The sequence below is a fragment of the Tachyglossus aculeatus genome, chromosome 24, assembly GCF_015852505.1.
Source record: "Tachyglossus aculeatus isolate mTacAcu1 chromosome 24, mTacAcu1.pri, whole genome shotgun sequence".
Lineage (NCBI taxonomy): Eukaryota > Metazoa > Chordata > Mammalia > Monotremata > Tachyglossidae > Tachyglossus > Tachyglossus aculeatus.
Window position 1 is genome coordinate 20,559,357 of NC_052089.1, and position 18,903 is coordinate 20,578,259.

An 18,903-nucleotide genomic window follows, 5' to 3' on the forward strand; every position below is an offset into this window, starting at 1 on the left:
TCTGATGAGAATTTGAATTTCATTACGTAGCCGATGCCAACCACAACACTGGAACAGATTCTCCCGTAGCTACAGCAAACAATAGTGCCAGCCCCCATACCTACAGCCTCCTGGAGCAGCCCACACTGTCACAACCACACTCACCACATCACACAGAAAATGGGAATCGACACAGGCAATCAACAAGAGGTGAGGCAGTTCTCTGAGGCGCCAGTCAGGAAGTATACATACACAATCACAACTGCTCAATCAAAGGAAAACATCTCCCTGAACTTGGAATGGAAAACACGTCAAATCTCAAACCACATCGGGCCCCGGATCAGTATGGTACATCACATCCCCCCTCAGACTGTAAATTTGTTGTGGGCAGGGAATGTGTCTGATTACTTTTGTATTATACTCTCCTAAGCTCTTAGTACACGGCACTGCGCACAGTAAATATGACTGAATGAGCGAATGAACATCCACTCAGAACCGTGAGCCCCGGTCTCCAGTTTTAGTACTCACCATGCTTGCTTTGCAATGTCAAATTGATAGGCCCTGGTCAGTTCATCGAGGTGAGCCTGTAGCATGGGCTGCATCTCTTCCCGTGGGGAGGGGGTGAGAGTGGCAGTGGACTGTTGGCCGAACGAGATGGCGGGTGAAGAGGCCACTCCACGGACGGGAGGCGTTGGGACTCGGTCGTCATCTTCTTCGAGCTCGTCTTCCATGCCTTGGTGCAAGTAGGTCTGAACAGGTAGTGGTGGGCACCAACCATCGCTGTCATAGCTAAAATAAAATAGACATCAAAATTTGATCAGCTGAATTTTTAGAGCGGCAGAACCACACTGTATTGACCCACCAGGGACGTGGGCGTTGGGAGGTAGAGGGAGGAGGAGCAAATAATAAAGTTTGAATGGAAAGCACAACTTCCTATTTTCTTGCTGTGTGTTTTTCTTAGTGCCAGATGTCATACTGCATGATCATTACTGTCCGAAGAACCTCTGGTGTGGGATGAATCACGGAATGTGTTTCTGCATTTACTCCTCTAAGTGAAACAAAGTTCCACAAAAGGGTCTTTATTACAATTCATGCAATTAAATCATTGTAATGACCTACAGACTTTATAAGAAGTTCATATCAAATCCTTCAATGATATATATATCAAAATGAGAAAACTATTTTTCATTCTTTGCCTTTTAGAGTAATGAAATACAAACCAGGCAAAAAGGTGCAGAAAATCTTATTTGTGCCAAATGGTTTTAAGAGATGAAATGAACTATTAGTATTAATACCTTTTAACATAAATATATTATCATCAGAGGCTGGACCCCATAGGTCCAGGTGCTGTTAACACCTTGCATCCATTTAACTATAATTTTTTTTATTACATCACACCATAATTTTAAAATGTGTTTGCTTAATAATACACTAGAAGAAATATTCAGACCACAGCTAAGTCCTCTCAGACTGGCAATAATTGGTTCAATGCCGAACTTCAGGAGTCAGGAATTTGATGACTAATTTTTCACGGGGTGGGTTAATATCCTTCAGTGGATTGATAGGATTCTTACTTCATCTCGCCTTCAACCACATGCCTGTCAAGTCAGAATCTGTATTCTAGGTAGCAGGACATTCTTCCCAATGGTATCAAGAAGGCAATTAAAAGGACATTTTTACCTATTCCTTCATGGGAAGAACTGCTAATTGCAATGCAGTTGTGGGTACAAATGCGCCCTGTTCAATACTTGCTTGTTTAAATGGATGGTGCCTGGAAACTGGGTTATGTGATCAATAAACAGAATATTCATGTTCTCAAAGACAGATATAGGTTATAGAGATAATTGGTTTTAACTTGGAAAAAGTCTGTTTACTAAAGTCGTGACATAATTTGAGTAGTTCAAAACCTTAATTTATGTATGCATTGTTAACTCGGTCTCTTGACTGATACCCTTTCTTTGAAAATCATGCTCTACATTACTTCTGATTTATCCTTAATCTCTTGCTCTCTTTCTTCCTTTACCCTAGAGTTCTGACATTATCAAAAAATAACCATGATTCAGGGATTATGCACATTTAAATGAAGACTCATTTCAGTAGAACCTGTTTGGTGGCATTTTCACTTTTAAAATAAAACATATCACTTTCCTATTGTGTCATTAACAGAGAGGTCATAGAGAAACCTTGACTGGGTGCACTGCCACCCACAAGAGTTCTGACATTATCAAAAAATTACCATGATTCAGGGATCATGCACATTTAAATGAAGACCCATTATTTCAGTAGAACCTGTTGGGTGGCATTTTCACTTTTAAAATAAAACATATCACTTTCCTATTGTGTCATTAACAGAGAGGTCATAGAGAAACCTTGACTGGGTGCACTGCCACCCACAAGAAAATGATACCAACCAAGACCAATAAGTAAGGTAGTGGGTGGCTTTGCTCTGCACACAGTAAGCACTCAATAAATATGATTTAATTGAATACTCAAATAACATTAATTATAAATAACTAAAATATGTAATTTGAAAATAAACACAATGAAAATTGAGCCAGAATTGTATGGAACTTCAAAATTAATCAATCACATTTATTGGGTGCTTACTGTGTGTGGCGCACTTTACTAAGAACTTGGAAGAGTACAACTTAAAGAGAGTTGGTAGATTTGTTCCCTTCTTACAGGGAGCTTAAAGTCTAGATGCTATCAAGTACCAGGAATTGCTTTTGCTTTAATTAACCAGATGTACCTGGGGGACTAGTACAGTTTCTTCTAGTTAAATGATAGGACCAAGAGAGTCAAGCCCCCAAAACACAAAAACTTCTGCTAGGCTGCACATCATTTACCTCTCTAATCTATAACCAAGTATTTTGGAGATAAAGAAAATGGCGCTCATATTTTCCTACTTTCAGTTTAGTGAACTAATAAGTCAATTAAAACCAATGAAACCTAAGGATGTTTACTATAGCATTTTGGAGCTTAAATGAACCACAGAATATATATCATAAATCATGTGTTTCCTTTCTTCTTCATTCCCAGCAATAGGGGAATATGAACATTCCTTGGATATTTCTTCAAAATGACAAAAATCAGTGATAAGCTAATCCTTCTTTTGAATATATTAGCATTGATTTCATGAGTACAAGACAGATGTCTCCAAGAACACTCTAGAAGAGTGGGGTGAGCCAGCTCTAGAAAATAATAATAATAAAAAAACCCTTACCTAACCATTGCACATTTTCTAAATTTAAGGCTTCTTTAAGAGGTCACCTACTTCTCTTTCCATAGCATGCTTCCAATATTCCCATTTGGCTCCATCATCACTTCCTTCACACATTCCCCTGAACTTTACTTCTCAGTTGCATCATGCCCTCTTTCGATTCACCGATCATTTAATCTCTATCTTTATCTACCCCAGAAGGTTGTGGTCTTTTAGCACAAAAACAAAAGAAGGGTAAAAGGCCTCTTGATGCCCAAATACAGAAATGAAATATCCAATCAATTAAGCCAATTTACTGTAGGACATATGGCTATTATTCTTCATATGGTCAACTATCCACTAGGTAGACCATCTGGAAGAAGAGAAAGGGTAAGTAAGAATTACAGGTAGATGAATTTATGACAGGAAAGGTCACCCTGGGAAAACACAGAGAAAACTATGGTTTCTTGAGATAAATATAAAAGGGGATAGTGAGCTAGAAAGATACCAGTAGTTTACAAAAAACAAACTTACACAATCCTTCTATGGTGAATGGTGACTGGCCAAGATACTTCTCCACTCACCTTTGTCATGTGAGGAGAGAGTACTATAAACTTTTAAAGGCTGATGGGAATCTCATCCAGGCACAGCCCAAAGGCAGCTTTTCAGGAGATTCCTGCCTTAAAATGTCCCTTTCAGGGAGCACAAGCACAGCCATTAGGGGAGAGTGTCTTGGGGAAACTGGTTCTCATGCTAAACACTGAATGCTCCCACCCACAAAACATCGGCTTACCAGTGTGTGACTTCAGCCTGAACTTCCTATTACCATTTTCAGAATACCAAAAATGATCTCACTGCTTTCTATATGTGACAAAATGACTACAAACAGCATCTGGCCTGAAAATCTATTTTTAGACCCGGTGGGCTTTTTAATAACCACTTATAGGTTTCTTTGGAATAGGATTTCTGGACAAATCCAGAGATCATCAAACAAAGCCTTGCACATAAAAAGGACTCTGTTCATGGCCACACATTGGCTTCAACCCCTTTCATTTTCCTCCCTGTAACTTCCCATCAAAGTCGACGATCAAAGTGCCATCCACCACTGGCTCTCTACAATTATCCCATTGTGATGGGACACTACAGTGAGTGTTCTGTTATTGCCAGCCATCAAGCCATTAGGGAATTGTAAGTGACTATGAAGCAAGGTTATTTTAATTTCCCTTTTCAGCCCTTTTCAGGAGTGGCTACTTAGTTCACAGAGAGGGGAGCACTTGCTCCCAAACTAACAAGTAATATCATAAACGGAAGCTTCATTATCATGATTGCAGACAATCTATGGCTCTTCTGGCCAAGAAAACAAAGCTTCCGTAAGTGCTACTCTATCTTTGTCAGGGAATTAAAAAAAAAATGTGTACATATAGAAATGCTATAAGAGAGATTCAGGAAGCGGCAATTCATTATGTAGGATGAGAATTCCAATCATAGAAGATGGGGAAATGGTATTTGTCATCAAAAGAAAACATTACCCAGCTTCTTGCTGATCTACTGCATAATGCTCCAGTTCAGTGCCAGGAAGAGGTTGGACTGGTGGAGGAGGTAGAGGAACATTGGCCCAGTTGGATCCATTATTTTTCTGGGGCTTGGAAGCATTTTTATTTTTCTTCTTTTTTCCGCCTTTCCCACCTGGAATTAACAAAAAGTTCAGAAACATTGCACATTGGGGTGGAATTCTTTACTTCTGAAGAACGGTTCCTTATTCTAATTAGAGTTACCCAAGTAAATCAGATGCATTTGTTTTCTTAAAATATCATCAATGTGTTACAGTTGGTGGGGGATATAAATAAAAACGACATAATGGGAAAATTTTTTTCTCAACTCACTCAAAACGCTGCTTTGTTCTTCCCATAAAGCCATTGAAATGGAACAAAGCTAAGTAAACTAAAAACATGTTTGTTGTATCAAAAGTATATTCATTGATTAATTACCGCCTGCTGGTAGACTCCACACATTCATTGTTAAAAGCAATGGGCTATAACAACTTATTTCAAATGTCGTGTTTGAGGACATTAATAACTCTCTTTTGAATAACCTCTCTTCGAGGAAATTGGAATGCCTAAGAACACCAAGTAAAACTTTGCCAGTAGAGTCTACTAAATTTAATTAATCAAATATGGTGTGAATATTTATTTAAATGAAATGGTAAATGCATCTATGGTGCAAGTATTTGGTGGGGGGGGGGGTTCAAAAATGCTCTACTTAGATTTTCTGTTTGTTAAATGTAGCCTGGATTTTGCATATTGTGAAAACATTTCCCACTGCCACTAAATATCACCATGAAGTACAACTTCCAAAGGGGGGAAAAAGCAGGTGAAACACAGATTAGGTACTAATGCAAACTAGGCACATGCACAAAAGATGAAATTAAAGTAATTTAGTAGCACTTTATATGTCAAAATGTATATTGTTATTAATACTCTCAGCTAGCTCTATTAATAGGGGAGCAGAGTTTGGGTAATACAAAACACAGGAAGCATCTTGACGATAAGCTAAGCGGAGGAGCAATAATAATTATTATTATGGTATTTGTTAAATAATAACGATAAAAATGATGGTATTTATTAAGCGCTTACTACGCACCAAGCACTGTTCTAAGCACTGGGGGGTTACAAGGTGATCACGTTGTCCCACAAGTGGCTCACAGTCTTTATCTCCATTTTACGGATGAGGTAACTGTGGCACAGAGAAGTTAAGTGACTTGCCCAAAATCACACAGCTGACAAGTGGCGGAGCCAGGATTAGAACCCACGACCTCTGACTCCCAAGCCTGTGCTCTTTCCACTGAGCCATACTGCTTCTCTGTATAATAACGATGGCATTTATTAAGCGCTTACTATTGCACAAAGCACTGTTCTAAGCACTGGGAAGGTTACAAAGTGATCAGGTTGTCCCATGGGGGCCTCACAGTCTTCATCCCCATTTTACAGAGGAGGGAACTGAGGCTCAGAGAAGTGAAGTGACTTCCCCAAAGTCACACAGCTGACAAGTGGCAGAGCGAGGATTCGAACCCATGACCTCTGACTCCAAAGCCCGTGCTCTTTCCACTGAGCCATGCTGCTTCTCACCCTCCAAAACATTTTGGGGGATATGTGGGCCACCTGTGGGAATTTACAGTGGCCTAAAGAAACCCCTCAACCGGGCCAAAAGCCACCTAAGGAGTTACAATCATATTCATTGAGCGCTTCTTGTGGGCAGAGCACTGTACTAAGCACTTAACAACATAATGGATACAGTCCCTGCTCTCAATGAGTTACAGTCTAGCGGGGAAGACAGACATAATAAAATTATAAAATGTATGAAAATTTTAAAAAATAAAATTACAGATACGGACATAAGGGCTGTGGGGCTGGGAAGGGGGATGAATAAAGGGAGCAAGTCAGGGTGACGCGGAAGGGAGTGGAAGAAAAGGAAAGGAGGTTTAGTCAGGGAAGTCTTATTGGAGAAGACCTGCCTTCAACAAGGCTTTGAAGCAGGGGAGAGTAAGTGTCTGTCGAAAATGAAGCAGGAGGGTGTTTCAGGCCAGAGGCAGGACGTGAGCAAGGGGTCGGCAGTGAGATAGATGACATCGGGCTACAGTGAGAAGGTTAGCATTAGAGAAGCAAAGTGTGTGGGCTGGGTTGTAGTAGGAGACAAGGGAGCTGAGGTAGGAGGGGGCGAGGTGCTTGAGTGCTTTAAAGCACATGGTAAGGAGTTTCTGTTCGATGCAGAGGTGGACGGGTGACCACTGCAGGTTCTTGAGGACTGGAGAAAAATGGCCTGAACATTTTTGTAGGGAAATGATCCGGGTGGCAGAGTGAACTGCTGGACTGGAGTGAGGAGAGGCAGGAGGCGGGGAGATCAGCAAGGAGGCAATACAGTAATCAAGGCAGGCTAGGATAAGTGCTTGGATTAATGTCGCAGCAGTTTGGATGGAGAGGAAAGGGTGGATTTCAGTGCTGTTGTGAAGGTCAAAAAGACAAGGATTAATGATGGATTGAATATGTGGGTTGAATGAAAGACAGGAGTCAAAGATAAGGCCAAGATTACAGGCTTGTGAGACAGGAAGGATGGTGGTGCCATCTGCAGTGATGGGATAGTCAGGGAAAGGACAGGGTTTGGGTGGGAAGACAAGGAGTTCTGTTTCAGACATGACGTGACGGCAGGACATCCAAGAAGAGCAGGGCATTTTTCCTAGTCTGAGAGGAACTAGAGACCCTGGGATTCAAAAAGACTGAAGGTTTATTGGTATATCCCAATGGGAAAAGGAGTCCCAGTTCAAACCTCACCTTCTGCTCTTCCCCAGCAGCTGTTCTATCCCCAAACATGAATCCCCTCTCTATACCAAGAACAGGTCACTCCAAATGTTGGGGGGACTTAGCCACTCTGAAAGTACTTAAGTATTAGTTGCCCTCACAAACATACCACTCCCCTTTCTTTGCCCCATTTCTTCCGTTTTCAGAAACCAATTATCATTGTCCGAGATGCTTTGAACTCTACAGCCGGGAACTGTCTTGGAGATTCGTGAGTAGAGGAAATGACATGCTCCAAACCGTTACGGTAGTTCATCATCATCATCAATCGTATTTATTGAGCGCTTACTGTGTGCAGAGCACCGTACTAAGCGCTTGGGAAGTACATTATGACTGGAGTTCATATTTCTTTGCTAGCTTACCACTAGTGACAGGATATTAGGATGGACAGCAGGCCCAGGCCCTCTGTCATGTTGCTGACTTGTATTTCCCAAGCACTTAGTACAGTGCTGTGCACACAGTAAGCACTCAATAAATATGACTGAGCTCAATCGAGCTTTTGTTGTCCACACCTCATCAGTAACAGTCCCATGATTATCTAACAAATTCATCCCCATCCACGTGAATACGTGAAGCAGATGAGAGAGGGCAGGCCAGGAGCAAGAGAAGGCTCTGTCCTGCCACTGCTCCATGGACCAATAGGCAATGGCAACAGAATTTTAAACTGGCATCTTCCTCCCTTACAAAAAAAAAAGCAGACCTCTGGTGGGAATGACCAATCTTGACAGAGGCTGTAACCTCAAGCTAATACAATGACCTCCTTACACTTCCTAAAGCACTTATACTTTCAAAACACCGTGACAAAAGATAACTGAACAAATTAAGCAGGGAAGTTGGACAAAAGTGGGACAGGAGTCACTGAGATCCATTCAGAAAATATATGTAAAATGTGCTGATTCAAAACCAGACTTCACAACATAAACGTTTTTAGACAATTTGCAGGCAGCTCTGCTACACTGTTTTGAATCCTTATCGACTTATAAAAAAAAAACCACCAGAAGAAGCTTTTCTTTAAAAAAAGGGCTTAAAAACACTCATGGGAGCTATATTTCAAGAAGAATTTAAACCAACAAGAATTCTCTTTCTCAAGAGTGTGTGAAGTTTGTGCAGTGAAGTTGGAAACAGTGAGAAAAGAAGTTCAGCCACACGCTTACGGAAGGTAACAGAGTAAGAATTGAAATATCTTGGAAGTGCACCCAATCTAGCTGGATTTTCCTACTATTCCTAAACAATCTGTACAGATAGCGAGATTTATCGCCGGTCCTACGTGCCGCGTGATCTTACGGAATTAAGTAGGATTTAGTGATTTTGTAGGAGACCTGCCCAGATGTGAATGGTGTTTGACCTAATATCTTTTTGTCAATGACAATTCTGAACACGGGTTACAAGCTGCCAACAAACACAGATATTTCTCCTTACAGGTACTGTAATGAAACCAACCTGAGAGGCTGCCACTTCTTTCTGAGCTGTTGTGAGAGCTGGTAGTGCTGAAATCTTGTGACTGGTTGTGTGGCATTCTATTAGACAATCCCTCTGCCAATCGGTAGTCAGGGATGTAAAGTAAGGCTAAGGGTTAAAGGGCAAAGGTCATAGTGGCATTATGTGATTAGTTCACAGCACAAGCCCATGCAGAACATGCAGTTAAGCAAATCAGAAGCAGATGTCGTAGGTCCGTGGAGAAATGCTGAGCCTAGCCTATCCTAATGGAAGTACAGATGGGTTGCTCGAGTCATGGAACGGATGCTTTTTGGTGTCTGGTGGTGGTACTGGTGGGTGGCGGTATTGATTTGAGGGAGGTATAGAAAGAATGCATGCCAGCTTCATTTTATTAGTTTCAGGTAATGAGCCTGGGGCTGAATCACTACAGCAAAACACAAAGAACTAGATTCTATTTCATGCACGGACGGAATGAAGTGACTCTCGAGAGAATTAGATACTCGACTCACCGTTGTTACCTTTGTTCTGATCGGGCAGAGAGTAACCAAAACCCATCAAATCCGCTTTCTGCTGGACTGAACTTTTCCACTGAGGGTCAGGCAAATCAACAGCAAGTTCGTGAATGCTGTTGGAGTGCAGGATCTGGGTGGTGGCATAAGGGGTGGCTTGGGTGATCTGGCCGGAACTGTTGTAGCTCGTTTTGGTGGTGAAGTCGATGCTGCTATAAATGGCTCCATCAGAAAGCATCGTGGCTGTTTTATCCCCTTGGCCTGGCACTGGTGGCAGCGCATCTGTGGCGAACAGAGGGGAATGAAAGAAATCAGTGATGCACAGGAAGCTTCAAACTATCAGGATTTAAGATGAAAAATAAATGTGCCAGTCTGCGAGTTTGCGTTTCAGCTGAGATGGACTCCGTGAGCCAACCAAGGGAAAATGATGTACAACCATCACTATGGTATCAGCATCTGTGACAAGACTACCGTTCGTCCTTCATGACTCACTGCCCGAAACCATATTTTCTTTTTGCCCATACCTTCAACCATGAAAGCAAAGTTTGGAATATTTCACTACTGAAGAATGTTTTCAATTGTTCACTCTGCATCCGAATCAAGGAAACTGACTGGGCTTTACGGAAATGATGAGTGAATCTACAAATCACAGAAGGAAACATTCCCTTTTTCTTCCTCCCTCGCTGAACTAGAATGGTACAACTGAATGTATGCCAACCTGCTTCAGACGCATATTATTTACAAGACTTGGAGTGCTTTTTCGCCCGTAAGTTTTAACCTTCCATTTACCTGATTTACTTTCAGAGTTTAGGGACTATAGGAATGCTGGGGTTGGGAAACATTGTTCTTCGATGGCCAAGAAAAACTTGCATGAATAAGCCATGTCACACAGGAGCAGGATTTAACTAAAGAAAAAGGAATCTCGGGGGTAGGTTAGTTACATTATGCAATACATTGGAGGCCCTTCAAAAACTCCTATGTTGTAATTTGGCTCTGGTGAGTTAAGCTTTAAAGATAGCTTGAGGGAAGAATCTCTGCATTTTCCCATTGTCAAATGTCGTGTTCATTTGTGTTGGGCTTTGTCGTTCAGATTGATTGGCCAATATCCGTGAGGAAAGCATCGCACATGTAGTGACGCCACTGAAGTCAACTGGAACAGCATGCTATTGTTTAAAGAGGCCCCTGATAGTCAGCATTGGGAGGTCAGGAGACCTGGGGTCTATTCGAAGCTCCGTCACTTGCCTGCTGTGTGACCTTGGCCAAGTCATTTAAACTCTCTGTGCCACAATTTCATCATCAAAATGGGGATAAGATATCTATTTTCCCTCTCTCTGAGGCTGTGAGCCCCAGATAGGATGGGAACAGGTCTAATCCACTATTACTACTCATTAGAGTATTATTCTTAATATTAATCATTATTACTACTATAAATTGGTAGAAAGGGGATTAGGGAGGGTGTTCAAGACCACATCATCTCAGATTTGAAGTTGATTTTGGCTCCTGTTCTTTTTGTTTCAACTGGAGGAGCGTGAAATGATACTTATAAAATGGTAAAAGGCTTCAAATGCCTGAGGTTACAATGGACAAAGATGGGCTCCTTAAATACACAGAGGCACCTTATTGGGCTAAGAAATTGTCATGTAACAATCATCCAGCTGCACTCTGTTGCTTTACTCAAAAAACGGTATGCTTAGGGAGCCTACTTGTGGAAACACTGTACTCGGCACTGTCCTACATGGAGATTTGCAGAAATAACTTTACTCTATGGAAAGAATTCTCCAAGAATTAACTTGAATTGAGAAACCAACCAAGATCATCCCACAACTTCTTGCTGTCAACTTCCTTTCTCCCAGAGTTTGGCACCTTCTGAGGTAATAGGATACAGCTCACCATGTCCTGTACAACCACCTGGCCCAGGTCTTCCTGAAACATTTCCCGAGGTTTCAAAGACACTTAGCTCAGAATCGGGAATTAGCTTGAGCTCTAGACCATCGTTAATCATTAATGTGTTGATTAATGTGTAGTTCTACCCACTCTGTGGCACTGTACTCTCCCAAGCACTTAGTACAGAGCTCTGCACACAATAGTCAATAAATCCCATTTATTAATTCATATATCAATATGTATTTGCTAATGAATAATGAAAGATCAATTATATTTAATGCAATTTAAGATCTGAAGATCCGATTAGTTCCAACATAATTATCATGATTTCTTTACCCCCAAATACACACTATACACCCATGATTTCTGTTACGATTGAGCAACTGACTTTCAGTGGGATAAGAATTAGATGTCACTTGGCATCTTAAAGTACACTGATGATCTATTTCTTATCTATTTTTATCTTATCTTATCAATCAATCTATTTCTTATCTAAGAATAATCTATTTCTTATCTAGGATTCCCTTTTACTCCCTTAATAGAATAAATTTCATTTGTGTCTTCAGTTTTAAGCACCTCAAACTGTTGATGTTCCATGCTTCGCAGAATACATTGCTTCATTAGGTAGAAGGGTAATAAAATACACTACAAAAATTATTTTGATAAATTAGGTTCTTTAAATATTACTGAATTCATGGCAAAGACCAGATGCCAGTTAACTAATCACAGGAGCCCAAGATATGCTAATGGTTCCCATGCTCAATTCTCAGATTCAGATCAAACTTTTCGTATGATCTTGGTGTTAGTTTCTCCAACTGTAAAACTGAGACCGTAACTCCACACTCACAAAGAGTTGCAAACTTTAATTAAGACTTCAAAATCCATGGATGGGAAAGTTAAGCTGTAATTGATTGACACTGCTGGATTTTGACTCTCATTTATATACTTCTTTTAGGTAGAGTTTGTCCGATCTCATAACCTTGTATCTACTCTGGGGTTTAGCACATACAAACAGCATAATCAATGCTACAGTCATAATCTCAGGACAGAGATTCTTAAAGGTTATGAATAGTGATGTGTAAGTAATTTAAGTAGTTATCTGGATAAAATTTTTAAATCAATCAATTGTATTTTAAAGTCGTTAACATTAGCCACACAATACAGAAAAGCATGCCGTGTGATTTGCGGAAGTGTTTGGTGGGTCAGCACGCTACAGTGAAGCTACGGATTAGAAATAAGGATGATTAGAAATATTGGTAATTCCCTCTGTAACAATTTATACTAATTAGGAAGAAATCAATAATGACAGATACTATTTACATATCTGATCAAATAAAACAGTCAAACAACTGAACAGGTCATGAACAGGTCTGTGGGCTGTGGGATTTTGGGGGACAGAAAGTACAACACACTAATGAAGCCTATGTGAAACCTCTAAACCCAGAAATAAAAAATATATATTCCATTCTTTGTTATGAGTATAAAATCTGGATTTGGAAATATTTTGTTTTAGATGTTGGGTTATTCTAAAACTTCAAATATTTTCATCACATATCTCCTTGAAGTGAAATTAATCCTTTTTGTACACAGTGCTCACAGATTTAAAGACATTAATACCATATGTACGGAATCTAAGTACAATAAAGCCAATATATGCTCCTTTGGAGAATATGCGATGATACAGTGAGCTTTTGTAAGCAAACGTGCATACCAGAATAGTGGATGGGATAGAAATATGTTTGACTCCAACGTGCTGTTATGACAAAATACCCTTGTATTATTGCTAAGGAACAAACTGGAATTGGTAAATCAAAAGGATCAGTTAATAAAAGGATAATGAAATGGACCTATTCCAATTTGCAATATTTGTACAATTCAGTTAGTCACATTTTACCCTGGCTTAGTGGATAAAGCACGGGTCTTTAAGTCAGAAGGACCTGTGTTCCCATACTGGCATGCCACATGTCTGCTGTGTAGCCTTGGGCAAGTCACTTAACTTCTCTGGGCCTCATCACCTCATCTGGTGATAAGAGTGTGAGCCCCATGTGGGACAGGGACTGTGTCTGACAAGATTAACTTGCCTCCTTAGAGCACTAGGCAGCGCTTCAGTCTCATAATCTGAAGGTCCTGAGTTCGAGCCTCAGTAATTCCCCTTCTAGACTGTGAGCCTGTTGTTGGATAGGGACCGTCTCTATATGTTGCCAACTTGTACTTCCCAAGCGCTTAGTACAGTGCTCTGCACACAGTAAGTGCTCAATAAATACAATTGAATGAATGAATGAATTAGCTTGTATCAACCTATGTTTAGAACAGTGCTTGGCACATAGTAAGCACTTAACAATACCATATTTAGATATGTATGGAAAACTGCTTCTAAAAGCATGGTAAAATAGACATTAAATAGTTGAGGAATAGAAATCCTAATTACTGCACCTTATGATGCTATAGTATAATCTAGTATAGTACATTAAGTGCTTTACAAATACCAGAATTATTATTATTATTATTATTATTATTATTATTATTATTATTATTATTATTATAGTAAACTCACCTCCACGACCAAAATTGCCAATATCATTTGTTCCACTATTGCTGTTGTTTACTGGCAAGCTAGTAGCTGGCCAAGAATCTGCGAGCCAGGGGTAACTGGGGTCGTTGGCATTTAGTAGCCCTGGTCGACTGAAAAGGGAGAAGAGGAGAAAAAATTAAATACGTCAATGAGAACATCAAACCCCAAACATTACCGAAGGGAGTTTACTAATGCTTTTGTTATGTTGAGAGTGCCAGAAACTAATTTATTTCAAATAAATAATTTGTAGACTTTCGTAAATTCAAACCATCAGTAGTCCATCAAGCCTGTATTCAAATTACCTGGTCAACAGAAATAGAAGTATATACGAGCTGTAATTCTGCCAGCACCCAAGTACTCATGGTAGTCAGCAGTTAGCTGAACCACGGGGGGATCCTAAACAAGGGCTGAAGGATAAACTGCCAACTCAGTGGCTCAATATCTCAAACTGAAGCCACTTCCAACTCTTTAAACTACCATTTCTTCCCTCTCTGCAATCCAAATGAAGCCATTTTCAGGTTTTTGGATTACCATTTCCTCTCGTTTTGCAACCCGATTGGATAGTTTCTCCTCTCCAGGCATCATATTCTTTTTCCAACTCCTCTTGGAGCCAAACAGATTTCCTATCATATACAGACTTTCATGCCTTTCCATTTCCAAATGCCAGAATGGCTCATAAGGGGTCACTGAATATAAATCCCAAAGGCAGGGAAGGTGATAATCTACATGCCTTTGCTTGTGATTTAGGTACAGCCCATGCGGACGCTTTTTTTTAAAAAAAAAAAGTTGTACTTCGCCAAGACATAGGAATCTTAAATATAAAAACAAAATTCTGGAAACTCTCCAGATTATTAGGACTCTACAAGGAAATAGCCACATCCATAATCATTGTACTTTTTCTAATAGACCCCTTCTGGTACAATCCCTAAGAGAAACATGTGTTTCTATGGAAACAGCTATAAGAAGATGCAACTGCTTTCTTGCCACATCCACTAGCTCTCATTAGGCCTAATCTCTTTTTGCTAAAATATTGATTAAATGGGAGATTGGAAGTTATTACCATTGCCTAATTACAATCTCCATATTGGCAAAGAGAATATAGATGAGGATATATGGGTTTGTTATCAGCTTTTATCAATTTCAATTGAGTAACCAAAGTTGTGGAATCCAGTTCTATCAATCTACAGCCTATTCATCATCCATGAATCATTTATTTTGTGATCGATTACGTGTAATTGTTCACTCACAGCAATTTAGTGGGAGCCAATAAGGAGTCTTAAACAACAGCAACTTCATTTGCTAATGTCTAATTAATGCAATAAACATCCTAGTAACAAATGAACACATTCCTTGTGATATTTACTACTAATTTCTTCTTGGGCATCTGGGAGATATGAAACATCTGGACTTGATTCCTCTAAAGTGCACAACAGATAGATCATTAAGCTTTGTGGTAAGCCATTTAATTCCTCCCAGAATTTTCAGGCTTATAAATGATCGTTTATGACAATAAGAGCTTCTTCCCAAACATTTTCCAGTTCCCTGCTGAAAACAGTGGAAGATCGTAGAGACTGGAATATTTTAGCACCAAACATACCTTCCATTGCTCATTAGTCCTCCATCCCCTCTTTGGAAGGTTACTATTAAAAAAAAAATAATGCAGGAGAAAATAGTCAGTAATTATTATGATTAATAATACAAACTACAATTTGACTTCTGGATATAAAGCCTCTAATTAATTAGACACTAACAGATATTCATACAACTTAACAGCAAACGTAATTATGTGGGGACCACGACATACCAGCCTGTCCCCTAATGCGGGATCACCACTTTCCACAAACATGCCTGAACAGTTTCATTTGGTTTTGCAGAACTTGGTGGGGATTAGTTTCTTTTGGTAATCAAAAATAACATTTAAAAAATGCTTTTACTATAGTCTTTCTTGGCATTATCATATCATGATACACTGTGGCGCTATTGTTTACGGATATCACAAAGGGCAAGCACAAATCACGATGCAGTAACAACCTTGCTAGAAGATAGGTCAAACAGGTGGCCACCACCTTGCCGGAGGAGAGAAAAATCAGGTTTTAACGGTTATTATATCACCATCTTCAAAGAACACAGACTGGCACATTCATACACTTAAATTATTGACCACAAATGCCCAAACATGTACATGAAGCAAAGTTAGAAGAGACATCTTTAATCTTTTTCAGGCTAGGCTGTAGCTTCCTAGCTATGCCTATGCCTGAAGAAATTCCCAGCCAAGACTCTTGTATCACAAATCCTCTAAAATAATAAGCCCAATAAATTGGTACCAGGACCTTGAAATGGAATTACAGATGTTCAGTGGCCTCCCAAGGGTCATAAGGACATGCGATACCACAGAAGGCAGTCACTCCTGATAAGGGAGAAAAGTCACTTTACAATCAGCAACTTGGCCTGTGCAGGTTTGGGGAAAATTCTGCTTCTAGGTTCAGATTCCTGAACTGCATTTTTAAAGTAGTTGCAGAACTAGTTGCTTGGACTACTCTGTAAATGGTTTTCTCCTTTCCCAGCGGCAACCACCTTTTCTAAAATGGCTACAGCATCACTGGTCACCTCGGCCAGGTGACAGGCAAGAGTTCCAACGATCCTTTATCACCATGGGAGAGGACGTCCATCAGAGCCACATAAAACTCATTGCAAATCATGCCACCTTATCAGTCTCTCAGGTAGCTTCCCCATATTTATGGTAAAACAGTCCTGAAAAGAACTGAATCCCCGCCAGTCTCCATATGGACAGACCCTTGAGGGAAGTGAATGATTACCCATCACTGCTTTGTTTTTAAGTGCTGAAAATTGACGGTACATGCCTATCGCAATGTGCTCTTTTAATAACTGCCTTTAAAAGAGAATTAATCTGCAACAATTAATGAAAAGAAAATTGAGCAGTGGAGGTATTAAATAAAGGCCTGATTAGAAAAAACACAAAATGTGAAAACACTACAGCTAATTAGCTCTCCATCTGATGCTACTTTCCAGCTCTGTTGCTTTTTAATGGACTATCAAGCGGTTGTATTGCTCGCTGTTAAAAGTGACTAAGCCAGTGCTGTGGGTATCATTGTGGATATGCAAATAACGCAGTGCTGACTGGCTAGATCTCAAAACATGTTGGGAAATGTGTGAGGAGAAGCTAAGTAACTCTCACTAATTTAGATGCTCTTTTTTTCCCCCCTTACCAGACATTCTGTCACTGTCAAAGCAACAAATGGTGTGGAAGTGAGTAAACTGGAACCGAACCACCAATCCGATTTACACCAAACACTGCACGCTAACGTCTATTTTTTTCTTGATGACTGAAATTTTAGATAGTGTTCTACCCTTAACATGTTAAATGAAATATATTTGTTTCTTGTATATCTTCTTAGCATTGTATGAATGGAGCAAAATATACATACTTATATATTTCTTTCTCTCATCTGCTCCGTTCGTTTCTCTTTCCCCTCTCTCTCTCTCTCTATTTGTAGTTCTTAAGACATGGTTCCTTTGTGGTCACCTTAACATATGTGAGTTTCTGACTGAAAAGGCAATGTGTGACTGGAGATCTACCACCTACATATTTCACCACCAGGCACAAACTACAGCGTGTCTCCTGTTGCGCTGACACATTTGCAGTGTGTAGCACCTCGCCTTTTCTGCTCTGCTGCACTGCGTCCTAATTTCTCAAAAGTTCTGCTCAAAATGAGCCAGACTGGCTGCCTGTCACTGTTGTCTCCCAGTGTGCAACTGCCAGACTGCACCGTCTAAAGCTGCATTTCACTGCATTCTTCAATGTGTTCCTCTGTGCTGTCTGCTTTCTGTCTTTATGCAACAATTTGGGTACACTGCTGTCGTTCAGCTTTTGCCAATAACCTTGTGAAGCCATTGTGTGGTGAGCGCCTCTCAGATGGGGCAAGACCGACTTTATTGCTGGTCCTGTTTTGTGGGGCCCTGTTTCGTCATATCATGTTTGCATGATACCTAGGGAATGCTGATGGGACTGCTCAAGAAACCAGATGTCACATCTTTTAGACTGTGAGCCCACTGTTGGGTAGGGACTGTCTCTATATGTTGCCAACTTGTACTTCCCAAGCGCTTAGTACAGTGCTCTGCACACGGTAAGAGCTCAATAAATACGATTGATGATGATGATGATAAAATCAACCCCTGAGGACAGTTCTGCAACTACAGTGGCCTTCAGTTTGCTTCAAAGCTTAATGCTTACGATACTTGGACGGGTTCTCATAAGACAAGCTGAGAAACAGCACGGCATAGGGGACAGAGTACGGGATGGGAGTCAGAAGGTCATGGGTTCCCATCCTGGCTCTTCCACTTAATTAATTAATGATGTCATTTGTTAAGCGCTTACTATGTGCCAAGCACTGTTCTGAGCACTGGGGTAGGTTCAAGGTAATCGGGTTGTCCCACATGGGGCTCACAGTCTTAATCCCCTGTTAGAGATGAGGGAACTGAGGCACCGAGAAGTGAAGTGACTTGCCCAAATTCACACAGCTGACAAATGGCGGGGCCGGGATTAGAACCCATGACTGCTGACCCCCAAGCCCGGGCTCTTTCCACTGAGCCACGCTGATTCTCCACCACCAGTCTTCTGTATGACCTTGGGCAAGTTACTTCACTTCTCTGGGCCTCAGCTACTTCATCTGTAAAATGGGGATTGAGACTGGGAGCCCCATGTGGGGCAGGGACTGTGTCCAAACCAATTGGCTTATATCCACCCCAGTGCTTAATACAGTGCTTGGCACGTAGTAAGCACTTAATAAATACCATTCATTCATTCACTGTAGATTTCTTTTTGATTTTTTTTGTCCAACAGAACAGGAAATAAACGTGCATATGCATTTATGGACCTTTCTTTTTTGAATTTTTTTTTTTAATGAGCTTCTCCATTTGACCCTCCTCATCAAAAAAAATGGGACAGATTTTCAT

The 18,903-nt window shown here is 40.4% G+C and overlaps 1 protein-coding gene across 12 annotated transcripts in view; it reads right to left on the reverse strand.

Annotated features, from left to right (window-relative positions):
- The window catches only part of ROBO2 (roundabout guidance receptor 2), a 1,226,656-nt gene that overhangs the window by 39,347 nt on the left and 1,168,406 nt on the right, over positions 1 to 18,903 (reverse strand). For 7 of the 12 annotated variants that reach the window (XM_038766056.1, XM_038766055.1, XM_038766065.1 and 4 more), the window contains 6 exons: positions 15,527 to 15,569; positions 13,912 to 14,039; positions 9,474 to 9,755; positions 8,968 to 9,093; positions 4,708 to 4,864; positions 508 to 768 (listed from right to left, as the gene is read on the reverse strand). In XM_038766056.1, the coding sequence (XP_038621984.1) occupies positions 508 to 768; positions 4,708 to 4,864; positions 8,968 to 9,093; positions 9,474 to 9,755; positions 13,912 to 14,039; positions 15,527 to 15,569 (997 nt within the window). The remainder of the gene's footprint in view (positions 1 to 507; positions 769 to 4,707; positions 4,865 to 8,967; positions 9,094 to 9,473; positions 9,756 to 13,911; positions 14,040 to 15,526; positions 15,570 to 18,903) is intronic. The other 5 variants (XM_038766059.1, XM_038766066.1, XM_038766058.1 and 2 more) reach the window with 1 other exon arrangement.